Source organism: Apis cerana, linkage group LG12, assembly GCF_029169275.1.
Source record: "Apis cerana isolate GH-2021 linkage group LG12, AcerK_1.0, whole genome shotgun sequence".
Lineage (NCBI taxonomy): Eukaryota > Metazoa > Arthropoda > Insecta > Hymenoptera > Apidae > Apis > Apis cerana.
This window is the reverse complement of record NC_083863.1, coordinates 4,904,076-4,931,809: the sequence shown is the minus strand read 5'-3', so window position 1 is coordinate 4,931,809 and position 27,734 is coordinate 4,904,076. Positions and strand designations below refer to the sequence as shown.

Here is a 27,734-nt window from a genome sequence, read left to right as displayed (position 1 = left end):
TAAACTGGTAGAGGAAATATTTCCAAGGGGAAACGTTAAGTTAATTGGTGAACAATTTTTTTTTGGATGGTTAATTAAGTTTTGTAATTGACAACAACAAAGTTCTAGTTCGCGAAATCGTTTCTGGTGTGATGTATATATATATTTTTTTGGTTAAATTAATTAAATTTAATTCAAATATACAGGGTGTATAATATAGTAAACGATTATTTGGTTAAATATCTCCAGTACGGTCAGTTTTATTTAGTTTTATTTATTCTGAATACACAATGATGGATGGATGGGCAAAGTGGATTCTTTCTTTTTAATATGACAATTTGTAAGTGGTTATACCATTTCATCTCTGGATAACATTTCATCGAGAGGTGTAACATTTAGCTCGTGGAAAGTTATTATTCTCGTATATTCTTTAACGAGGCTCGTAAACATGTATACTAATATCGATTTCTGATCTCGATTCGTAATAATGTTCATCAATCACTGCACAAATATTACGTCATCCAGTATTTCCAATATTACAATGATTAATAAATAATCCTTAATAATCAATGATAGTGAGTGACTAATAAATCATTCAACAGTCACGATTTATACATTAATTTAAAAGTAACATTGTTCCATGCAAATTCATCCGAGTTTGCGCAATATTGAGCAAAAATGGCGGCGTTTGAACCTTACTTATGTCCAAGAAGAAGAAAAAAATTTAACTCGCCTCTTTGCTGGCTTACAAACCGATCTACGAGGCGTTCGTTTTCGATAATGGGATAGTTTCACCCTTTCAGATAACCGCCAGATAAATTCCAATTCGAAGATTTGTATCTGGCCACGGCTGGTAACGCGGTTTTTAACGATAATTAGCGAGCTTTTTCGCCACGATGAAGCATTGGGTCACGCCGTGCCACGCCGCCATCCTCGAACAAGCCCTCCTCCATTAAGATAGTTTTATTGCTTCGCCTCCTCTATTGTTTCTTTCTAGGTAACCAGTTGTGCAATCTTGAAAGGATCGTTGCCGTTTTTAGCGCGATACAATTTAGCCGGCGTGTCAGGTTTGAGTTATTGAATTCGGAATTATCCGCCGTTTCTATTCCGCGCTATCGACCGTGCAATTATCATCGTTCTTTTTAGTTTTATAAGCAAACAGATATATGATTTATGGAGCAAGGTTGGATCAGGCTGGATGGGACGATCCATTTCCTTGTACGCGCAACAGGATGGTAGTTTCCATTCGGTGAATATTATGTGGGCAAATTGAAATTGTTATCAGAAAGAGGAAGTTTTTGTAATCTCTCGATTGCTGGACCTGTTTCAATATGTACAGCTTCTATGAGTCGTTCTAAGATGCATTAGATGACGGTGGAAAACTTAAGTTTATCTTTCGTCGCTTTTTCTAAAAGATGTTTATGAAGATAGAAGTATATTAATTTAAATTTTTTTTTCCTCCGGTTTTTAGGCCTTTAAGGGTCTAAAATTAAGAGGATAGACAAATAAATATATTTTAGATGTTAGAAATATTTACGTATATTTTATATAAGTGACGTAAAGTAATATATAAGTTCAATACGAGGAGCTTCATAAAAGAACTAGCTAAATCTGTAAAACCGATTCTCGAAATTTTTAGGTACATCTCAAATTCTTTCGATAATTTTGAAATTTAATAAAAAAAACATAAGTCAAAATTAATCATGCTTTTTCCACAAATATTTTTTATTCATTTGAACTTCTTCGTTATAATAAGTATCCTGGAACGACACTTCCATTCCATCGAGAATAACCGATTTTCACGCATCGTGGATTATTCCACGGTGAAGAAATTATTCTTTTCAAGTTATATTTTCGTAAATTACGATGGAAAGGATCAAACGCATTGCGTTATATAAAATTATAGGCCAGGCTAGGGACGTTAAACAAAGGATCGGTGTTTCCAGAGGAAATTTCTCACTTGCGAGCCTCGCGAGAAACACGTTCGCCGATAGTTGGTGAATTTATGCCCCGGTTATCGGCTTCAATGTATCAAGGATAACGCGAGAAACGACGGAATTGCGGCCGATATTAATAACAAGCTTCGTATTTCCACGTGCAAACGTGCGGTGACGATATATCTTCGGTTGATCGGTAACCTGCACTCTCAAGTGTTCGTTAGAAGGCGCCAGCACGAGTGATTCGACACGCGTTTTAATTAGAAAATCGTTTTAGCCGTTTAACGCGGCCCGTGTCGCGTGATCCCGTCGAAATTTAAAAGGTTTCTTAAAAGGTTTTCGGGAATCGAGGATTTTGCAATTGGTTTACGCAATTTTACCCGCGAGAAGAATTTTTAGCGAGCAGAAACCTTTTCTCAGACACGTTTGATGATATTTAAACGGTAATTTTAGAGCCGTGTTGCTTGCTCTTGATGAAATCAAGATACAAATCTACATTTAATTCGAGAGATACATTTTACGGGATTCGAGTATATGGAATATTTGTGAGAGTTCAGGAAAGTGTGTTAAAATTTTATTTCAATTTAATTAGTTATATATATATATAATTTTTATTTCAAATATATATAAAGAAATAATAATAAATTTCTCATACCACTTTTCTTTTTTACCAATATCTCTTACCAATATCAGTCTGTTCGAATCATCGCGACTGGAAAACGGAACAATTTTTCCCATTACACGGAATTCGATTGTTCGATAGCGGAAAGTGAAATCGACAGTTGTCAAGGCAGGTTCAAGCCTGTCCCGCGTTCATATTCTCGAGATGATCGCACGTGTCGTTATTAGAACAGAGCGTGGATGGAAAAAAAAGCCTTCCAGCGTTCAGAGGCCAGTTTTAGAAGTTAATTTCGATGGCCAGGAGAATTTTTGCCAACTTGTCAGAGATCCCGACTCGAATCGCAAATTGTTCGAATGCGAATCGATCGAATTATGGATTATTACACGTTAACAAGCAATTCCAGTGGTGGATCGGTCTCACGTAGTAAATTGGACGTTATAAAGTGGGCGCGATGATGCGCGTCATCAATCACATGGTGCGCATTTACGAGATCTGTCATGCTTTCTTGACATTAGCCTACATATGGCATTAATGAGTCTCGAGTTCGGCCGTCCGTTCGCGAGGCCAAACGTCCCCTTTTACCCAACCTTCTTGCCACGCCTCTCACCTCGATGGACAGGTAGCTAGTGCTTATGCAATCGTGTCACCTGTTGCTCACACTCCAATTTTAAATCGTCGCATTTTTATTTAGGAATGACGATAGGGCTTGCGTTTTTTTCGAAAATTTCCAAATTTTTATATACAAACCGTTGTTTCGACATGTAGAATGTATCCTCCAAACATGTTACGGTACAGAGATATGAATATTACGATTCGTACTATTTACTTTTCAGTATACTTATTCCGCACGTTGAAATTATCTTTTTTTTTTTATATACCAATGAATTCGTCCCGTTAATGAATAAATTATTCACGGTTATTTTCGGGGTTTCGTAAATTTTGCCTGAATTTTGTCATTAAGTTTCACAATGAGACATCACGTGTCATGTACGCACGTGGTATCCATGAAACATTCCGAGATTACTCACTTGTCCGCCCGACGAATCTTGTACGTGGAGAGATTTACACGCGTATTTTCTAAGAAGCATTAAATGCAAATGTTTAGTGGCCATCCTCGTGACATTTATCGTAACAATCGCCAACTCCCCCGAAATTGCAGCGTTTCTTTCTTAAAATCATCGACTCCGTGGAACGCAAAAAGAAACTCAGTTGGCTAATGTTAATTTATGGTATGGTTGTTGGACGTTCGACATTTTTACGACACGGTTACGAAAGATTTACTTTTGAATTTCTCGCGCGGGAATTTTACTTAATCCGACGGATTTGGAGGAAATTTCGCAGAGCACAACAAAATGCTTGAAAATACGCTGTTTCTTTTTCGTATCGCGATACTCTTATTCTCTTTCTCGCTCGTTCCCTTTCTCCTTCCCTTCTTCCTTCCTCTTCTTGGAAACAAGCCACTCGATTCCAAAGGACATCGCACGGGTGAAAGCAAGACATGGAAATCCACTTGGAGCTACCTTCTCTGCTCTACGAGTGCCGCCGTAGAGAATACTTGCGCGCGATCTTCAGACATTCAAGGACGCAACTATGCAAACAGGTGTTCGCCAGTGGTGTTAAGGAAAGTATAGCCGCGACCTTGCAGCGGTATCGTTCAAGTTTTTCCACGATTTCGGACGAAAGAAAGTTTCCCATTCTACGTTCTAAGTTCTATATCTAGAACTTTCGAATTTTCTCTCTTAATTTTGTATATTGTAACAACAACGAGGATATTACGACGAGGCTAGATGTCGTCTTTATTACCTCACAAAATTTCTTACGTTACACGAACGTGTGCGAAAGTGTTCGAAAGTATGAAAATTTTAATAGATGGGATTATTACTCGTTAAAACTCAAGTTTTAGAATAGAACGTAATAACTGTAAAATACAAAAGATATATCTTAAATGTATTATAAAACGTGTACTATAAAGCCACTTGGTCGAGAGTGGACATTTATCTCCTGTTAAGATATACAAATGTTGAATATTGTTTTAACTTACACGTGTCGTACTCGTCGTTCGATGTCGATGTTGAGCAATTTACAGAAATGAATGAATAACGGAATAAGAAAAAAAATTAATTCGCAATCTCGTTTGAGTTTTTTCACAAATGTTTCAATAAATGTGACCCAATAATTCGAATATTTTTCTAATATTTTCCTTGATACTTTTATTATTTCTAACGTTATTTCTGAAAATTAAGTTTAATCGATAGTCCCAATATGTAGTTTCAAATACCGTTTCTAATCTGTTCGGCACACTTCTTACATCACTCATAAGCACAGCTCGAACGGGTAAAAGTCAAAAGCAACAAGTTTTCAAACGAAATTGCGCAACCGTTTCGTGAATTTCTTCCTCTCACGTGGGTGTTATTCAGCTTGGAATTATTCGTAAGAGTGAATGGGATCTTACAGGGAAACATAGAAATATCAGAAGAAATATTGGAACAGCAATCTTAGAGAGTCTTCCTGAGAGAAAATAGAGAACGTGGAGTTAGGCGAGGAAGCGATTGTTCTCCTATTTTTAATTATCCCCCAACATCGGCCTCGTGTTACACATTACGTTATCACGCGTTAATAAGCTTTTGCGCCATGCCAAGCCGTTACTCGCACGTAATATTCACCGTGTAATTCGCAAAACCTCGATGCGTTCAGGCTGAGAACGATGAAAGCGACGTAACGCACAATGCTGAGGAGAAATTGCTAAATTTTACATATATATATATATCCGGGAGTGAAATGCAGATACTTTATCTGGAACTTTATCGTGTACAGGCGTTTAAAGTAATAAAATTCTGCGGAGACGAGGCAAGATCTGGAAGATCCACGAATGAGATTTGCCCGGTGATCTACGAGCGGGCCGCGAATCGATGCCACGGAGACGAGTCGAAGGCAATTGTGAATTCGCGATTAAATCTTCATACCCGATCGGACATTGTTCCGTGGCACGGTGACAAGAAACTCCGATGCGGATATCTTTTACTCGGAACAATGAAATACATTAGAGAAGCGGAATATTGTTTTACAAGCGCGATCGACCACCGAGATTGCCGAACTTGGCCGCAATTTTTTCCAACGAACACACGTATAATTTTCGTTCTATTATATTCACACTCGTTTCTCGAATAAGGCGGAGAGAGAAAGACAACGAGGTTCGCGAAAGAAATCTCTGTATATTGTATTTGGAAAATAGTTGTGCATGCAAAGAAAAAAAATTCTTTTTCATTTCTTCCACGTTTCTTCGAAAATGACGTGTACATCCCACATTGACAAGCTTCATTTGATTTCGCATAATGGATGGACACAGAGTTGGACTGTTGCAATAATCTTGCAACAATCGTATCGCACGTTGCATTTCAGAATTTCGTATAACAGGGCACGATGGAAAGGTTTAATCGGTTTGGATGCGCGTTCTCATCGAGAACTCTATTCCACGGTCTACCACCAGCGCAACAGTTTGATTGTTCGAGGCCGGTGAAACGAGTTCAATCGAATTTCCAGCAGAATCGCGATAGCCTATCCTATTTGTTGGATCCGTGCGTCGCAATTGGAACGACGGCAACTATAAAAGGTTTTCAAGGGGGTCGCAATTATTCCGCCCAGTCACATGAAAACGGCGTCCAATGCGAATCACGAGGATGAAAATTAAACGAGTTCCCCACGATTTTCGTGCTGGAATCACGCCAAACTGTTAGCCTACATTTGAGGGAATCTTGGACGCTGTTCGATGTAAAGTAATTCGAAAAGGAACGAACGTGTTACGTTCATTTGGGTTAAACCCATTACGAAGAAAGAAAAATTTTATAAGAAATAATTGAAGATAGATAAGTACAGATAAATTAAATATTGGAAAGATCTATCTTGCGTGTTTATTAGCATTCAATTATCCTAATGGCACTCAATTGAAACAAAATTGATCGAGCAAACTTCTGTTAGATAAACTTAGAAATGAATCTATTTATTCTACAAATTTCTCGAGAAATCAGATTGTGCCGATAGTTCAAACAATTCCAACGGTTAAAACATTTTCATATTTGTGACAATTCTCGACGTGCTCGCAATTATAGCGATTAATTGGAAATAGAATTTATGGAAATTTAGAGACTCGTCCCTCGACGATCATACGAAATCTCGGATCTAAACGGGTGTACGCGAGTAACGCCTCGAGTGGTGCAGGTCAGTATCGGCAAACGAGAAGCCAGAAGTTATACTAGCAGGCTTATGAATAACAAATATCTATTGCGGCGCAAAATCGTGCAGTCTGTGTGTGTGTGTATGTTCGAGTATCCATGGGAACTGGATCGTACGCGTCTTTCTCCTCGCATATACACCTTCTCGAACGTGAAATATGTTTCCTCGTTGGATATTTCAACGTGCTCCAACCCTTAAATATCTGTTTCAACGAAATTCCTTTCGTGGATTCGTAATTCTTTTTTCCCTTCTTTTTTCGTCCTCGATGATTAATTTTTAAAATGTGTCTTATATGTTATATTCAGAATCGTTTTTAAATAGTCGAGTTCTTTTATCTTTGCACGAGAATAAAATTTAAAATTTAAAAGAAAAATTTCTACTACATATACTGTTTCATCAGAGAAGAGAGCACGCGCCCAATTATTTCCCTGCTCGCGTGAGTTTTCACCTGATTGTTTATCGTGGAACCCTCTAACAGATTTGTAATAAATGGGCCTTTTACTTTTACCGCGTTAGACACATAAATACCAATGGAGCCGGACAGAAATCTGGGCACGTCGCCGAGGCGCGCTTAATAAGAGGAGAAGGATAAAGTCTCTCGTTTGTCTAAAGGAACATGATGCAAAGAGTGCTGGTTTATCTTATGCGAGTATAACAACGTCCGTTTACTTTCGAGACCACGTTGCCTGTTATCGTTGCATCTTAACGAGAATCGGCAATCTTCACAGAGTGTCGTACATATAGACGGCCTTGCGGACCTCGGGTTCCATCTTTATAGGGTGTCTGGGAATTTTCTACCTTCTACGAGAGAGATTGTTAAACGCAGATCTCGCGCAAAGTTCTACCTTTGTTCGTAAAATATCGATCAAAGTTAATGGAGGATGCTTCTAGATATTTTTTTTCTATCTTATTAATACACCAGCATTTACTTTTTAGAGATTATACGTGGATAATTTGTGTAAGATTAATTTCTTCAAACAAATTTTCTTCGTGTATAATTATTTTTACGTAACGAGAAAAAAAAAAAATAAAATACAAAGATCAATCTCAGCTGCTTTTAAAAGCCATTTTTTGTTCGCCATTGAAAAACATGAATATATTTTTCGTCGAGAAGTTAGATTGAAAAATAGATTCGGGAGAAAAAATGTAAACTTTCATATTTCCTTATTTTTCAAAGATTATTCAAGTAATTTTTCTTCCCAGAGAGTGAGATTCGTATGCAAACATTCGATAAATATTACGAGAGGTTTTCGAAGATATAATCGGTTGCCAGTTAGCATGAATTATAATAGAAAGCCCGGACGATGTTAGCGGGCGAACGAAACGAAACGAAACGAACCATTTCATTTTGAGTCATAAACGACACCCAGTACACCGGGCTGGCTAGCCAGCAGAATGTAAACGTTTGCGTATTTAAACGAAACACACAGCGGGATGAAAAGCGCACGGAGGGGAAGATCTATGTACCGATTCAGGTTTCCAACGGATTCGTAATTGGAGAGAGTGAAAGTGCACTTTCAAAAGGTACGACCCGATATTCATACAAATTTTCCAAAACAGTACCCTCGTTAACGGTGCTCTGATTGTCGGCAATCACGTCGTATCCGTGCACCACGTCGAACGAACAGGAACAATACGAGTTATCGTACCTGTACTCGCGAAAACCATCGCTTTCCAAGGTGATGAAGTCCAAGAACCAATTACTCGTGACGCAAGTTACGAGATCTTTTCATCGTTGAATCTTTTCGATGTTATGTATTTGATAATTTCAATTTTCTTTGATAATTCCTGTGATTCGTCTTCAACGATGATGAATTCCTAAAGTAAAGTTACAAATATAATTTTGAATTGTTGAGCGAAATGTTTCGAAATGACATAATTTGTAGATGCTTATTATCGTAATGAATAACAAATTTAATTTAATTCAATTACGATAAAAATATTCCAACCAACTTTGAAATTCTCTCGGATGATCGGTTAAGAAAAATGAGCTAAGTTTAAATACAAATGCGTTCGGATAGTCGACTGTATAAAAAGAGAAAGAAGAGGAGAAAAAAGATCGCCCTTTAGAAAAAGTGAAAACTAGATCATCACTCCGCTCTCCCCCTAATTCGTCTCGACTCTGTCTGAAATGAAGGTTCCGCGTGGTTTCTCCTCTCGATTCTTTCGGTCAGTTCCTTCTTTCTTTCTTTCTTTCTTTCTTTTTTTCATCGACAGGGAACGAGTTTTTATCGCGACACTGCACCATCATGCTTCGAGGAGCACGAAAGCTCATTCGAGCAAAGTTTCGCCAACTCGGATCACGCGATATCCCTCGATAACCATGAGTTTCCCTTTCGCAGACAGAATGCCGCGCGATCTTCCTTTTTCTTCTTTCTCTCGATCCACGGCTCCTCTTCCCCACTGTAATTTCCCCACTCGTTTTCTCCATCGAAGATTGTTGTTACCTCGGATCGGATCCTCTCCATCTTTTAGATTCTCGAGATTTTCAGAGGTGGATCATCGCCTCCTCGACGGGAAATATCGTGCGCGCACAACCTTAAATCGTTTCACCACGACCAGGTACACGCGTTGATTGCGATTTATACCGTGGCAAGGATTGTATTTCATGTCGTTTGATCGTTGAATCCGCTTGATTAGGTGTCAACTCCGCATCCTAGCTTAGCTGTATTCGGATCTAGCCTCGTGATAAAACGTGTAAACGAATGAAACGTGTATACGCGCCATCTTCTGATATATATATATATGTTTCGATGAGAAAATCTCGTTGCTGGCGAATAAATATCGTAGCTCTTCGTATAGGTTCGTTAAGGATTGTTGTTCAAGGGAAAAGAATGCAAGATTTTATTCTTTTACGGACTAAAAAATTGAAATATTTTGCGAAATATCGTTACGTTTAATTTATTTCTTGGTTACTTTTGACCAAAAATTATATAATTTTACAATCGATATTACAATTTATTTAATAGAATAAAAATTGTAATGTCCAATTTATAAATACCATTCAACTAATTCAAGGAATAAGATAACATTAACAAAAAAATTATAAATAGATTATACATATCAGAATTTAAGATCAAGATAAAATAAATATGTTAATTAGATATACATAAAATGTTACTCAAATAAATTTCCTTCGATTATATTTTCGATTCTCCAAAATTGTTCCGTGCGAGCATATTAATATCCTGTACAAATTCGCTCATGTGAGAGAATCCTTCGATACATGCATTATTTCTATCGCACGAACAAGATAAATAAAAGAGTCTACGTTCGTTCCCCATCATGCCAGTCGTCGTCCATTGCGGTGAAAGCATTACCCTTCATCGAGAATAATCAAATAAAGCTGCAGCCGCAACTGGCGTCATCATCGTAGGCAACGTGTGAAAGAGCGAACGCGTTTAGACTGAACGAGAGGGGGAGAGAAAGTCGATTTACATTTGTTATTAATCCAAATTGCGGGGTGAGACACTCGCCCTTTAATTAGATTGTGGCAATAAAACTTCACCCTTCGGTGTGAACCGTGTAACTCGACACGGTTTTGATATTCATCGCTTTTTTTTTCACGAGATGAGTCTGTGGAATATAAATCGTCGCGAGAGAATAATAAAATTTTCAACGATAAAGTATGCGTCTCTTACGTCTCGGCCACGCTTCTTGGTCGAGTTTTTCGTTTCGAACTAGCAGTTCAGTGAATTGCGCGCAGTTATATCAAGTAAATTATTCTGATAACCGTGGAAAAATAAAAGGGAATTCGTGACTTGGATATTATCGAAATAAAATTATTTGAAAAGTAATCTTTAAAATAATAATCGTCACGTTATTTTCTTCGCAATGGTTAATTTATAAACAGATTATAAATTAATTTCTTTTTTTAAATTTTTCTCAAACTCTCCGTTATTGTATCATATAATTGACAATATCTACAATTTATGAATGTATTTTCTGAAGTTTTGGTAATTTATTCTTGCCAATTCATTAAAATAACGCATGTAATCTCTCTGGCAAGTTCTTATCTTATTCCTATAATAGAAATAATAAAATATTCGTAATAATTATAATTGATTGCAAATCGTTAGTACGGTTCAAATAAAATGCAGCCAAGCCTGTTTGCAACGCTGGTTCTTGGAATCTGTTTTATTGAAAGCACGTAACGATCGTTCAATTAAACAACGTTCAATTAAACTGTTACAATTAATGTACGAGTTTTCTCACACATCGAGCCGATTAGCCGGCAAGTGTATGAGTTTTTCCACGAACACCGACACCTTGACCCAAACCCGATCAATTGCAACGATGCAAGGTATCTATTAAACGATTAGACGATGCTATAAGTCTTTGGTGGGCGTGCCCTAAGGAGATCTAGGATTAATTTATTAGCCGACGCAATTATCCGTTCCAGTCTCCCTTTACAAATCGTGCAAGCCTCATCTTGGTAAACTAGATGTTGATTTAATACTGGTTCGTTATGCCAGACGAAATGTCTTGCTACTGGTTTTTCGATAATCGTTCAATTGCGAAGTTATTAACTATTAAACTCAGGTTTTAATATTTTTATCAGTAAAGTGTGAACTGAATCGTTCATGATGAAGACAATATAATATTGCTTGCAAATTCATATTCAGGCATTGTTTTATATTTTATTATCCGTATTCACAGCCAGAATTCCATCGAGAAAATCAATCTTCATCTATCTATAGATTTTAGTTTCTAATCTTTAGTGACAAGATTGGAAAAGTTAGAATTTAAATTCTTTATAGAAAGTGAAGAAAAGGTAGTAACATTTTTATGATTATACGTAGCGCGAATGCACGAAACATTGAAGTCAGAGGGGTACACACAATGCACACGAAAAAGATAGAAATTCTACGGAAACAAAATCAGGAGACCTAGGTGTAAGACGATTGTTTCCATCCCAGTCATCAGTTCAATTGTCACTCTTAGAGGATGGTGAGAAAGCAGCTGCCACTCGACAGGAAGTTGTCACTCGAAAAGAGTGCCATGGGCCAGCCTGATGGGCCCATAAACATTTTACACCGCGGCAAATAGATAGCTACTTGTGCTCTCTCTCTCTCTTTCTCTGTTATTTTATTCGTGCAAGCCGGTGCCGGCGGAAGAGTCGAACGGAGGGGAACCTGTTTCCAATCTCTGTTTGCTCCGCAGATAGGAACGAGCCTCAAGTCTTACGGGTAAGCAACCGTTGCTCGTACTCGTAATGGCAATTTACATGAGCGTCCCACGGGGATTCGAGAGTGGCAGGACAAATAAATACGCGGCTAGAAACGATTTGATACACGCTGATCGAGAGTGATCCACGGCCTCGAGCAGGGATAAGTCGGTGCATTGTAAAACCGCGTTCATTCACGGACAGCGTTTGGCAAACGCAAGTTCGTATTTGACGTACACTCTCGTTCACAAGCATGTGGATATTCTAATTGTAATTAAGTTTTATATAAGGGAAATATATATTAATCGTTCGCTCGATATTTCGTATAACTTAATCGAAATAGTTGTTTAAGAAATTTATGAAATTTCGAGATTTAATTCTCTTTTTATTAATTAATTTGTAAAGTATTAATTATATCGAAAAGGGTTTGGATAGTATTATTTAATTATACTTATGCATTTTGTATAAAGAATAATTTGTATTCTGTCGTTCATTTTATTGAAAGGGGGATATACTTTTGGATGAGAGTGTATGGTGCGTGCAATATGCTACGGAGCATGCATCAAACATAACCGCGTTGCACGCGAGATGTTTTCGAGATGATTTATTTATTTCTTCGAGCTGGTTTCAAGATGTAATCAATTAATAGGCTTGCTAAGCTTAGCACTGGAACGCGATACACTTTCGGATCGGATCTAAATTTCGAGAACACGTTGGTTGCGTGTATGCATTACGTGTTCAACAGGTACGTTCATTGAAGAATTACGCCTTTCTTCCATCACTTTGCGCGTTCAGCGTTAAAATTGAGAATTGCTGTTACAGTTCTTAGTTAATTCTAGAAAATAATTCTTCTTATGTTTTAACTATAGTTCATCTATACTTAAATTCTGTATGGTATTTTATTTTTTATAACGACTAACAAGATGTTCATACACACTCTTCGTCGATATATATAAAATTTGGGCTAAAAATTTCTTTCTTCTTCTCTTTATCTGATTACAGCATGTTGTCCCAATTAATTAATTCGAATCGAAAACTCATGAATTATCCTTAACGAGTCCTCTTATTCGTCGAAGATATTAACTTGTCCGCATCTGGAATTCATATTGGACGATCCAGGGCCTCGAGACGGGTATCTATTGGCGTAATGCGTATTAACCGTCGTGTATGCAGACATATCGATATATATATATCTCGAGGAGGAATGCGCCAATTCTGGCGTGTGGTGAAGCGAAGCGAATCGTTTAGACGATCCTGCGAGCAATCTGCGGGATATCGTTGCGAACAACTCATAAACCACTTTCCAAGTCGTGCTCTGGCGCTCATTGTTGGGCGCGCGATAACGGAGACCTTCTTTCCAGGTGTCCAACAGGCGTCGTGTATGCTAATGCCGGCATACTGGGCAAGCTGGGATAAATTTATGGCGAATTAGAGCGTTTTCCTCGGTGGATTACGGAAGCAGGAGGGGACCGAATCGCCGGGCGTGAAAGTACAAGTGCGTCTGTCGCCGTGTTTCATTGTCGCGTGCGCGCGCATATATGCGCGGTGGATATGCGCGGTGGACACGCGCGAAACGAAAGCAGTTATGAATCGGTCATTATGCATCCGGATAAAAGTGATGATTGATCGTTCTGATATCGAGATAACAACGTTGATCGCGACTTTGCGCGGATAGAAGAATCGCAGGAGAGACCGAGCTATAAGATAATTGGTTAATTTCGATCGGTTCTCATGAATTTAGCTTCGGATATGAGTGTTATCGGGACTTTTTGTAGTTATGTGTCTCTCTGTTGAAACGGGACGATGATTTATTTAAATTACAACTTTCACGAGTCAACGATCTCGGTCATACCGTTAACTATCTTTTTTCGAGATATAATTGAATGTACGCGAGTATATAAGAAATATACACAGTTGATGTAAATAAGATAATGATTTTAAATAATGCAAAGATATAAAAATTGTTTAATTAACTTAAAACCATCGAGAAATATGCAATTAGCATATAAAATAAAACAGATATAGATCATCTGGAAGAAGATTTAAAAAAACGAAAATATTCGATTGCTTGATTTCTAACATACTCAACTGATAATTATTCCATTTACAAATATTTACATTAAAAAGAAACACTTCTGCTCCTAAATAATCATATACATATATATTTATTAGACGTTGATAATGAGAATCACATTCCCAAGAATCTTCATCGAGACATTAAAGGTTGCGTAAAGTATTACATAAAAAATGAAATCTGTACCACGCTCGATTAAATGTAGATGTTCTAATTAGCGATCGAAGTAGCTCAACGAAGTGAAACGTCCTCGTAAATCAAGTGGCAATCTTTCCACACCTTATCAATGAATAATAGTTGTTAGAGGCCGACCTTTACCAGTCCGCGTTCCTTTTAATACGTCGTTTCAAAGTCGGATTATCAGTAGGCCACCTGAACGACTCGATATATCGTACGGTAGAAAATTATGCATAGAAACGAACCGCTTGTCGCTTACGTTTATCCAATAGTGCCGGCTTAATCAATTGTCCCGGAATGCGGTGCCATTCAGTAGCCAGGCTGATTTATCGGCACTCCTTGTTACGTCCACCGTGTCGATTTCACTTAGGGGTGCGATCGTGAAAGATATAAGAAAGGGAAAAAGATGGAGGGAGGATGGAGAATAGCATTAGTTTGCACAAATGTCAATTGAAATTGAAACAAGAAAGTTATATACTATTCGAAATAATTTGTATCACTTTTGAGACTGATATTTAAAAAATAAATATAGGTAAAATGCATTTGTAAAAATAACATTTGAAATATTATATTAAATTATCAGTATTTTTAATAATATTGGTTTTAAATAATACCACGGATCCAAAAACAAATATGAAATAATATTCCAAATAATATCACTATATAAAAATCCCTAGGTTTGATCAATTTTCACAGCTAATAAACGATAAGAGGATTGAAACGGAATATGGGCTACAATTGCCTCATTCTCGTATGGCTTCGACAAAACAGGTTTGTGATCCTGGCCAAGCGATATAGGGATATTTATCGATCAGTTATTGGTACGAGTGCCTCGAAATGATCGAGCGGACAATGTTGACTCTTTTATGATTGAACGAGCTTTGCAGAGGCAACGAAACTTGTAAAGTTACTGGTCAGGAAAGAAGTTAGCCTTGCTAGGTTGATTGCATGTCTGGGTGAACGAACGGAATCGATGGGTAGCTTGGCGAGTGAATTCTTCTTGCAGAGATGCAAATTTCGCGTGAATACCAAGTACAATATATATAGCACAAAGTGCTCAATTTAACATGTGCTTGAGAAAAGATGTTGGGACGACAACAAACATATAGTTTTTTCCTCGACGAAAAAATAATTTCTATTTTGGATGGAAAATGTATTGGATACTATAATCTGTGGAAACACTGGTAAATTGTTGCCAATCTGGCAGATTATGCATTACCCAAATTTATTTCTTTATTGATTAATTATCATGATTTGTGCTCGTACTTTTACACTTACATCTTAATCAATTAAACAATATCTTAATCAAAATCTACTTGACAATTCACAATTGTAACAAAACCCCAACTTATATCAATTTTATCCAATGCTCCGCTTATCAAAAGTTGCCTATTCCCAACACACAAATTTTACAATTATTTTATTTCCCTTTGCCACCACTCGATTAAACCCGTGAATTACGACGAAGGAAAAACTGTTCTCCATTAACCTTCCCCGCATAAACAATCCGATGAATCATCCCCCCATAACGCTAAGCTCACTCGAAGAGAAAGATACCCAGCCGAGATAAATCCTGGCCAGGAGAGTAGCAACAACAAGTGTACTTATTCCTATAAAGCGCAATTTCTGTAACGAGCATGGAACCCGCTCCATTCGACATCCGCAAATTGCGGATCTCGTTTTATCGTCGCGAGAGGAGAGCAGGGAGGAGAGATGGTAGTAGCAGTAGTAGTTAGTATGCGAAGAAACGTAATGCGTGTCCTTAATGCGTGTCTTTCAGGAAGCTCTCCACGAAGTCGAGTCATCGAGCGATGGTATGCGACTACCGGCCGTTGTTTACGGATCTTGCATGACACGAAACGACGCGAAAGAAGGGAAATAGAGAGATCGGATAAACAATTATGTTGGTGGCGAAACTCAGCTTCGCGCTGGATTTGTGTGCGGAGAAATCGGGAATTTATCGGAACATTAACATAATACGCGATTCCATTTCGCGAATGCGAGCAGAGGATGGGATTATTGGGGATCTATTTGAATGAAATCCTCTTTGGCTACTCTTCGTGGAATGTGGCTGAGAGTGTTTCAATGAAAATGAAATTCTTCGTAATAATAAATGTGGATTCGTTGGATTCAAGTTTTTGAAAGGTTAGAGGAGTGTCATTTTGAAATGGATCTTAATTGTACTCTTAGATTGAAATTGGAATATCCATTTTTCGAAAAAGTTTGTGAATAAAAATTATTAGTAATTTTGTCAAAAACTGTTTTTGCATTCTTAATAATTGCGGAAACAAAAGGATCTGAAGCTAATCAATTTAATAAATAAAACTTTGTAATTTTAATTTTCTAGAGAAATAATTTGCGATTAAGATTAAGACAAAGATAATTTAGAGATTCACTTCACTCTCTCCTCGAATATATTTTCCATTAAAAAATGAATTACATAAATACATCCATTATTCTTTGATATTTTCGAGTTAGCGTGAACTTCCTCCCAAAATATCGTTCAAATACCGTTTAGTGAGTTACTGTATCTACCCTCAAGCTTGAAACCCTTTTGAATTTCTCGCATGAGCGACCAGTGCCCTCCAGATACGCGTTTGATCGTCCGAAAGATTTGCTCGATTGCGCCGTTGGCGGCCCTCCAAACGAAGAATCCTCTTAGTTTTCGAGGAAAGAATTCGGAGAAATTTAAATCGGTCTTGAGAAACGTGGACGGAATAAGGAAGCAGAGTTGATAACATAATTTTCGTAACAGCCTTCCTAAAAATAAGGGATAATCACACGATATAGGGACAATATCAAGATCCTACGCCACTGAGCGTGTATAAGCCCGTGTGCATTAGCATAAGAGCATGGTATGCTCTGGAATACTAACGCGTAGGCGTGTGTATAGATACGACAGGACGAAGTGTAAAAAATTGGCAAAAAGAGGGTGAAAAGAATGCAGGCAGAGCACGTGCTATCGTCGAGGCACGCGTATTCGCGACGGGGATATGGAATGTTGATTTTGGAGCAGCGAATAGATGCAAACGATTCAGAAGAAACGATTAGGCCAAGAGAATGATAGATGAAACAGTCCTTCCTTCGATGGAATCAAATACGATCTGTCGACGATCAAGAGATCGATATTGTTGCTTTTTTCATTGATTGATTAATGATTGTGATTTCTAAAACGAAAATAACTCGTATTCGTAACTTTCACGAATCTTTCGCAAATGTACCAGATTATCGTTGCGACGCTTAGGTGGCAGCACTGCTTTTCAATCACCGAAAGATATTCAAATAGTTGAGATAAAATATTTAAAATTTGTCCTTCTGTTGATATATCATCCCTGTTCGGCATACTTTTGGATAGATCTTCAAATTTAATCGTTGAAATGATAAAAAAATCGTCATAAAAGAATTAAAAACGAAAGAAGCTTTTATCTCGTGCAATCATTAACCATTAACCATGGATGGATAGAAATATCGGAAAGCAATTTCCTCTGTTTCGAACAGATTGTTAATATATTGTGTCGCTGTTGCAAAGGCAGGTTCATCTATCCGCTGCTCGGGTAAACTGGTATCGATAAAGCGAGAACCGTAGCCGCGTAAAGATAAGGCACGCGAGATAAAGTAACTCCGCGTAATTTAAGCACTCATGCCGCCGTTGGCACGAATCTTCTCGCAGAATAAGGCGGAGACTTCACGCTACGATTCATTTGCATTATCGTCGCAGTTTCTTTAACTAATCCGCGATAAAACCGCGTTGCTCGATGGCCCCTTTTCCATATTTACCTTTTCTGATAAATTTCTCCATTTAAAGATTCGCGAATGGAATAATTCTTTAAAGACATTGTCGATAGTTTTCGAAAATTGAAAAATTCGTATTTATGCTGCAGTGTAGAGAATCTTATTACGATATCGAATTGAGATTGTCTCTTCAATTTTATTTATATATAGATTGTTTTAGCGTCATCTTTCGAAAACTTCCATCATCCTAAAATAATTGCGATTCTTATATCGATTAAAGAATCGATCTCTTTTCGAAGGTGTTCAAATACCACTTCTAATTCTTATTAATTTTCGTTGAATGGATCAGAGTACACGTGTTTTCCTTTTTTTCAGAGAGCCAAGGGAAACCAGAATTATCCCAGAACGTATATCTCTCTTATGTCACGACCACCGAAATCGCGAGTGATAAATAAACCATAAAGCATTTCATATCAAAAACAACTTAATACAATCAAAGGATCGAAACAGCGTTCATGTTAGAACCCGCTGATATACCCGATAGATAATATTCGTCGCAGGGGCAACAACAGGCCGCCGACACACAATGTACGAATAATTTTCTAAATCCTTTGCCGAACAAAAAGAAAAAGAAAAGAAAAAGGAAAAAATTAATCGCGGGAACAAGGTATCATTAATTATATGCCCGTGTCCGAGCATGTTGGAATGCATATACATTAGCATAAGCCCGATATAGCGAGATAGCCGTGTGTAGGTGCGTACAAGCGTCTAAACTCGTATAGAAGCTGGCCTGGGGGAAAGAAAGGAAGAAAGAAGAGGGGAAAAAACCGGGGAAACGAGGAAGGCAAGGAAGGGAAAGAGGGAGGGGGAGCTGGAATAAAGGAAGAAGAAAAGCGAGAGCGTATAAGGAAAGCGGCCGCGTACCACGCGGATGATGCTCTATATAATCCAGCCGGATAAACGATGTAGAACATAGCAGGCTATCGTTGACTTTTTTCTTCTTCCCTTCCCTTCTCTTTTTCTCTTTTCTTTTTTCTTTTTCGCCGAGAAGACACCGAGCTGAACCAGCGAATCGCCGCGCGCATAGGCGTCGGCACCGTGCGCCCTGCCAGCTTGCAAAATCTCGAATCGCTGATAAAGCTCGAAGTGTCTCGGTGTTGGAGGACAGGCTTGGATTTCAATGCGGCGAAACCATACTTTCGATAATACTGTCATACACAGCCTGCGAAATCGCAGTTGGTTTTACGACCAATTTTTCGAACCCGACATTTCCATGCTAATCCTAGAGATTCTGCGAGAGTGCGCGCCAGAGTTGGGATTATATTGTTACTATTATTATTATTATCATCGATCGTAGGTGGTGCTGGGAATGTAATCGGTGGCAGCGTCGAAATCCTATCCGAGGGGGGGAATTGAACGATCCAGGTGATCTCTCGAGAAACGTTGTCGTGCTCGTGTTTTTATTAATTGCGCCGTTACGCCAATGCGCGTATTCCAACTTACACGCATTAGCATACGTTTGGTATGCGCGTAGGTGTGTATATAACAGACAGGGGAGCGCGCGAAAATGGCAACGGTGGTGGCGGTGCGGAGAGAGGGGGAGAAAAGAAGAGAAGAGAAAAAGAAGGTGGAAAAGAAGAGGAAGAAGAAGAAAAAGAAAGAAACGAATCGATATATAATATAACACGCCGGCGAAAAGGTGTTCAGCCGACGTAATACAAGTCGTCGGTATCTGCGCCCGTGCAGTTCTCCGCGTCCCTCGATTCTCTCTCCTCCTCCTCCTCCTCCTCCCCTCGCCGTGGAAACGAGTTTCCGTGCGGGGAGGTGTTTAGCGTCGACACGTGTGGAACGACGACAGGTAACAATGCTTAGGTAGCACGTGGTAGCGCCGTTCAGAGGCAAGGAACAGGGGTGGGGAGAGGGGCTCGACTCGTTTGGAAACTCGAATGAGGAAGGAGGAAGGCGAGCGAAGCGGTGGCGATAATGCCGGGAACCGGCGGTTGCGTAAAGATAAAGCCGGCGAGATACGGCGGCTGCCCTCCTCGATTTAAACGTACAGAGCGTACGAGGCAGAGCGGGAGAGCTTAACGCCACGTCCAATTTGCATTATCATCCGCCTCCCTTAACGACACGGAGAGATGTAAGCGTCTGTTGAACGGTTGCTCCTCTACGATTACAATCGACGATGCGTCGATTCCGCTTTCGTTATTCCATTATTCGAGATATATTCTCGATCGTGATTGATCGTTTCTTCAGAGAATGAGAACTTTCAGAATGGCAGGAGGTGTAAATGGGGAGGGGAGAAGAAGAGTACTTACCGAGGCAAGTTATCGCGTGATCGGCAGGTGGTCGTAGGACATTCCTAGCCCAGGCTGCCCTCAAGACCTCGAGGGCACAGGGTGGTCCACCGACCATCAGCACGCCGGGTGACACGTGGCCCTTGTACCTGAGTTGCCGGGTTGCGTCCACCAGGGCTGCGTTCCACCAGCATTTCGAGTTCGCCTCCAAGAAACTCTGAAACGATTGCGAAGTAATATTCGTAAGCCTATCGAAATACTATCCAAAATTTTCTTCTTATTTTACCTAATAAAATATTTTATGTTATATTTTAGCTTTTATTTATAATTTTAACTGTCTTCTCGCTCTAAAAATCAGACCATCTGCGCTAAGATTTCTCTTTAATTCTATTCTTGAATACCCTCTACTTCCATTCATCGCTCAGCATCCCCTTTCATTATATTTCTTCCCCGCGTAACATACGGACCACCCAAAACGGGTTTCGCAAATTGTCGTTAACATTTAAGAATACATCCTCCATTATCAAAATGACGATCGCGGAGATAGAATCTTAGGATTCGTTCTCTAAAATACGGTCGTGCGGTTAAGTGTTTATTGCCACGGAGGGAAAAGGGGAGGATCGACGTTCACCCTTCTCGAGAACTCTGAGAGCGAAACTGTGCCACCCTCGTAGTTTCCCTTCTATGTATATATATATATACGGGCGCAATGATGGGGTCGAATAGAGCAGACAATGCCCATAGACGAATGGTCCCGCAGGATTTTCATCGTCTATTGCCCTTTTCCTTCCGTCTGCTCGAATGTTGCTCTCCCTCACGACAAACCATGAAATTAGACAGAAGTGCGCGAATCGATTGCTCGATTCTCTATGATTCATTGCGGTCTTTCAATGCAGCTGCATTGCACGCTCTCCTCCCTCTTATGATGTCCATCTCGGTTCGAGATGAGAGGAGTCACGTGCGAGCGTAAATCATCCAGTATTCGGTGTTGTTACTCGAGTTTATTCATTATAGGAAGTCCATTTATGCGAATGAAATCTTGCGAATGAATAATTGGATCCGCTCAATAAGTGGAATCATGTGTTTAAGCGTTTGTTTGAAAAATTTAAAGATAATTAAAATTTAAAGATAAGAGTGTAGAAAGCGCCGTAGTTTCGTTAAGGAAATTTATAATTTAGAAAAGTGAATAAAAACAGTCTGAAAACGAATAAAGAAATTATTTGAAAATGTTTGGTAGGAAAAATAATCGAGTATCGAGTTCCGTTACATGCATAAGCTGATTGTATCAACTTACTACTTGTTCCCAACAACGTGTTTATGTAAATAGAGTTTTACTTTTTAGGTGGAAGATTCTACAATCGTAAATTAATAATCGTATCGAAATCAATGTTGTACGCATTTTTTGCTTACGTAATCATAGAAAGTTGATATTTCCTTATGCAATGTATTATATATGATGGTACGTGGTACTCGTTCGAGAATTGCTGATAGATTCCTTTTTTTTTTCTCGAGAAGAACGATTAGGATAAGAACGGAAAATGATATTTGTTTTTCTATGGTGAACACGGTTATTGCCCTTTCCATTGATCCTAGCCTCGTAGCAATAATATGTTTCTTCCAGTTATCGGCAAATTGAAACATGTTTGTCGTCGCTTATCTATTTCCTTTGCACTTTCATAAATATTAATCAAATGTACTTTTTGATTTTAATGCACTTTCACGAGTTGCAACCTTGTTTAAATTTTATTCGCGATCTGATTTAATGACAGGATTGACGTGTAATTCTGTCACGATAAAGATATAAATCTATATAGTTTCGTCGTAATTGATAAATTATAATTTATCATAAATTGGACAGTCGTAAAAGTCATCTTGTAAAGATGATTTTAATAAATCATTCGCACTATAAAAATCTTAAAATATTATAACGTGTATCTATTTTATATACTTTATAACTTTTTTTTTTTCTTTTTACATAAAGTAGATTTATAAAAGTACAAGTTCAAATCTCAAATTTCACTTGGAAATATTTCTTACAACGTAATAGATTATTAAAACTTGAATTAAAATTTTACGTTTTTTTTTTCATGCAAATTTTATTGGACCAGCAAAGAAAACAATAATCACAATAGTGAAATTATTTAAGGATTTGAGGATTTCATTTTAAGTAATATTCCTTTAACGAAATTTTCTTTTCAATTACAAAATATAATCATATAACGCAACTCGTTGACTTGCATATTTTTGCGATGTGTTGATATTGATCATTTATCGCGGCACTTGAAGCTCAGCATTTTCTTCTCTCGTTCTATAAAATCGCCTATTTTTAATTTTTAACAATATCCGGTGCCATCGATCTCACGACCACTTTAGCACGGAATACAGTCAAAACGTTTTACCCTCTCGCTTTTTTCTTCTTTTTTTTTTTTTTTTTGTCATGTCCTCGTTTTCCGTAACGCGAACTGTTACTAAAGGACCCTCGGTAGGGACCGGCTCGCTGCACCTGACAGGACATTTTTCACTTGGAGCCCCGATTGAAAGCGTTCTTCTCCCCGAAACGTCACCGAATAATCCCACCGTGTATCGACCGTAATGGCATTTGTGCTCTCGAGGCGTGACTTTTTGCTAACGACATCCAATTCGTAACTGGAAAACCGTTTCACGTTGTGTTCGAAAAATAAAAAATATCCTCCATTAAAATAACTTTTCAAGTTTGAAATTAGTAGACAAGTAGAAATAAATTTTGTATCGCAGTAAGGATAATTTTAATGTTTTAATTTAATTTTAATTTAATTTTAAACGAACATAAATCCAAACGTTATTGTAAACTATTCGTTTTCCAATTTTTAACAATTTGATCGAAAGAATTGCAGGATTAAATCGACTATGTACTATGTAGAAAAATTTAATAAAATACATTAAATTTCATATCGATTTATAAAAAAAGAAATACTTATGCGTGTTATATAGAAGTATAATTTAATTAAATTACTTCTACTTGTAAAATAAGCATCTTAAAAATTGTCTGTATATCCCCGATTCAATTTACAAAATGTCTATCTCTATTTACATGTACGTGTAGAGAGGTTTAATTAATGTGTGGCTTCCTTCGCATTTGCATTATTAAAATGGAAACCGGAATAAGTAATTTACTCGGATTGTCAAGCTCCAGAAACTTTCAGGTTGGCAAGATATCGGTGTTCATCTAAGAAACGGGAAATATTCTTTCAAGTGAGTTTCCAAGTGAGTCTACTTTCGAAGTACCTTCACAGGAAAGCAGTTATCCTTTATAACGTTTCGTAAAATATGCCCGAATTTCTCGGCTCCCTGATCGCCACGACTCGAAATTCACGGTACGATCCTCGCGTTGGGAATCGCTCAACTGTGCAGGCGAAAAACGAGACCATCGTGCCGCTACGATCCAGTACGATATAATTCGTCCGAGGCAACAACGAGGTTCCATCCGATTTCCTATCCTAGATTGAAAATTGCTCTGTGGATTCTTTTCTAACATTTAGGGATCAATTTTGTTCTTTTGTTAATTATTTTTATTTGCGGAGTTCTCACACGTACGATTCCAAGAAAAAATAATCGTCTTAATTTTTCTTTTCTATGTTGTTTGTTACGTCTGAAACATATGTATATAAATTTAGTACTTGCTCCAGGCAATTGAGAAGTATTTTATTTGCTCGAAAAATAGCAAAAATTCTATACAAAATTGTCCGTATCTGATATTCTTATAACACAAATTATTACGTTTATCAGTATTCCGAATGGAAAGGTTAAAAAACCCAGAGAAATATTAACAATTTAATCTTTGTAATCACGCTTACAGAATACGTGTAAAGATCAAAGGTAGAACATTTCATCTTTTATTAACGTATTACTTAACACCATGATTTAACGGATTTATTCGTGTCAAGGTGTTCTCGAGATACGAAGGCAGCAAGTAACGCGATTTCTCATGTGCAGTTTCGACCGGTCTCATGGGGTACCGTTTAATCTCCTCCGTTCTTTCGGCAGGTGAAACTTTTTTGATTACGTCAAAGCTTCCTTTCGTCGACAATTCTTGACTGGTGCCTCTGGGGAATACGCGTAACCAACAACACGAACCGCATCGTGTTCTCGCGGAATCCTTCCCTTCCTCGATTCTTTCCCTCGTAACGAGACCTCTTCTTACGAAGCTTCAGAAGATTGGAAGATAATTGTCTCAGACGCAATCCTCGTGATTGGAAGAAATAAAGTGTACATTTAGAATTTTTAGAATTAATCTTTTTTTAATAAAATTTTGAAATCACTTTTTGGATCATCCATCCAGAAAATTTCTAAATTCATATTTCCGTCGTTCACTTCTCCGAGAAAGAATATTATTTTATATTTCAATCGATAAATTTCGATTGAAAATCTGTATAATCTCGTTTTATATATTCATTCAGGAAAATAATCTGCGAACGATGGCGCCTGTATTTCAGTCTGGACGAGATTTAAAATTCAGAAACTCCATTTTTCTTGGTCCGTTGCGCACGAAGAAAGAAAGCGATTTCTTCGCCAAGAATATTATTTTGTTTCTTTACGTTGTATCGTGACTCGCGTCATCGCTTTCTTCGAGTGAACGCGATTAACCCCTTAACACCTCATTGTTCTTCGACTTCGTGGCAAGAAACGGACGTTTTTTCTCTCATCAGAGTCGGAAGAATTTGATTCGATTTTATTTTACAAATTTTTAATTCTTTTCTAAAAAAACTAATAGACTTTTAATGCTAATATTTATTCGATACAATTTTTTTCTTCGCTTTATTTATTACATTTTTGCCGAGACTCGCCGATTCTCACGTTTTCCAAGAGGGTAAACCACCACTGAATTCCCATCACTGTTAACAATCGGTTTTTACAGCATAATCGTGAGAGATCCTTCCGACAAATCGTTCTAAGCACGAGCTATGCGGAAAAGAATTAATTCTCAAGAGCAGGGTCCGTGTCGCATAAATTCGTCGCGATGGAAAAATGCATACGTCTGGGAATGAAGAAAACAGTCGGGGACCGTGTAAACAGTACGTAAATTCGATCATTGTTCTCGTCAAGCAGCCATTACATACGATAACACCCGGCAAAAAGGAAAAAGGAAGAAAAAGTACGAAGGAACGCAGCAACTGCGATATACGGGGTGTTCGAACGAAATAAGAAGAAAACGAGTAATGCATGGAACTGATAATAAGAGTAAGGAAATTTTCGGACAACGAAAATGCAGATTTTTTTTCTATATTTTTAAGAAAATAATATCATCATTATTTTAAACGACTTTTATTATAAGAATTAGACGTCAATCTGTTCGATGTACAAATGTACGTCTTTCGAATAATTTTCGATCTCGTCTTTTTTACTTTCCAATGTTATGTATATAGCATATTTGTGTCTTTATTTTAATTCAACCAGTAATTAAAAACATTGCTTGAATATCATTTCACAAGTTATCATTTTACAAGGGCAATTTAATTTTCCGTTAAATTAAACCTCTATTTCCCCTCTGGCTCTATTACATAATACGAGGTTCGAGCATCTTTGCATTCCAATTTGCAAGCGTGTTTGTTTTATTTTTTTTCTAGAACGATCCGTTAAATTTTTTTACCTGCCTTAGAACGTTGGAACACCGTGTATACACTTGGAAACGTACACCAAGAGTGAAAAAAAGAAGGGAGGGACGAGGGGAAGAGGTTGAGGGCTCTTGCAATGGCGTTGCTAATCGGCTCGCTGTTCCTGTTGCACGTTACGTTTATATTGCTATTTCTTCGCCGGCAATGAACTTGCGGCAATTCACTGTACAGGGTATATACGGTCGTTGGCTGCCCACTAATTATTATGCAATATGCTAGCCATGCTCTCGCGAGCATGCTTATCCTTTTAGAGGCTCGGTTACGAAAGACCGAGTATGAATTCGCGACGAGCCGAAGAAACAGACGGCCGATTATAGATTTGACAATGGCCACGTTTTCAAGTCGTTGGGAATCCTGTTTATGATCGTGCGTGTGAATGATCGTTAGCTGGATCGCCGTAACGTTTTGAATAGGGCGGATAATAGAAAATCGTGAACGGATAGATTGTACCGATATGTCCAACTACGTAACGTTGTTGTCAATTTTTTGAAAAACGTGTTACGGAGACATTTGTTTCGTTTATTCGAATTTCAATCGAGCCAACTCGGCGAAAGTGTAAATTCGTTATCTCGTAAGGAAAAAATAAAAAGAGTAAAAAATATTCTCTCTCTGAGTTAATTTACAAAAGATTTCAGATTTTAGATTTGTTTTACTCACGCACGAAACTCTAGCACTCTAAGCTTGACATAGATTGTCATCGATCAATTATCGAACGATGACAAGAGAAACTGGAATCGTGAAAATTTGATAAACTGTTGACGAAAGTTCCTTTCCTAGATCCGGAGAGCCAGTCATTTCCTTGAAATCGTTGGAAAGTCGATGGAAAATCGAGATATTTCAGCTCGCTTGGATACACTTTCAGATCTGATCAGTGTCGAATTTTAATCAATAGCCCTGCTTCCCTCCGATATCTGCGTGGGCACGCACGCGGCTCGCTAACATAAATCACGATAACATAATTTATATGCTAATACCGCGTGCAGCGCGAACGCAATGCGGATCGAGGGGGTACCTAACTGGGTGTAACTACGTATTCGACATTGGCGTCGATCTTCCACTATTATCGTGTTATCAACCAGATTCGGTTAATAAATTTACAAAATGGGAGCTTAATCCTCGTTCTGCTATCATTTTTCATCCTTCAACATTTTTATACGACGTATCTCTAAATCTAAACATTGGATTCTAACATTTTTATACGATCCAAACGTTATAAATTTAAATCGGTGAATTTATCGAGAAGGAATTTAACTTAAATGAAAAAAAATCGAAAGAAGTCATCTGCCAGAATTATCTCTAAATGTTGTATCATAAATTAAATTATTTTCTTAAATTTAAACCGATAATTTTGTTAACAAGATTTTAAAATTACATTCTATCAAAATTTTGTAATCCTTAATAAATAAAGTTTCATAATTATTCCTAAATATTCTATATATAAATAAACGTTCTTTCTTAAAATTTGAACAGTATTATTAAGAAAAATTTGATTTCAAGATTAAGCAACTTGGTGTAATCTGACGTGTTCCTTACTCATGAAAATATTTTTCAATGGAAGACGCCAATGGGATTGGCGATAATCCTGCTCGTTTATGTCAACGTAAACATGAAACTGGGGGATCAGAATTCGAGGAATGGAAAGACACGCACGTTCAGGAGAGGACAGGGATTGCTGAATTTTTATACAATTAAATTGGCAAACAAATAAAGGAAGACACTGGCTGAAAGGTGAATGGGCATCCCGCGGATAAACAAGTTCTTGCGTTGAGAGATAAAAGTCGCGTCTGCACACGGCCATATTGATTTACGACAACAGCTACGAGATAGAGACGAGAAGAAGCAAGTGAAAATTTCCTTTCGATATCGTA

The 27,734-nt window shown here is 38.0% G+C and overlaps 1 protein-coding gene across 3 annotated transcripts in view; it reads right to left on the bottom strand.

Annotated features, from left to right (window-relative positions):
• LOC107995539 (storkhead-box protein 2) overlaps positions 1 to 27,734 on the bottom strand; it is a 111,498-nt gene that overhangs the window by 20,092 nt on the left and 63,672 nt on the right. For all 3 annotated transcript variants that reach the window (XM_062083167.1, XM_062083168.1, XM_062083169.1), the window contains one exon: positions 20,237 to 20,432. In XM_062083167.1, the coding sequence (XP_061939151.1) occupies positions 20,237 to 20,432 (196 nt within the window). The remainder of the gene's footprint in view (positions 1 to 20,236; positions 20,433 to 27,734) is intronic.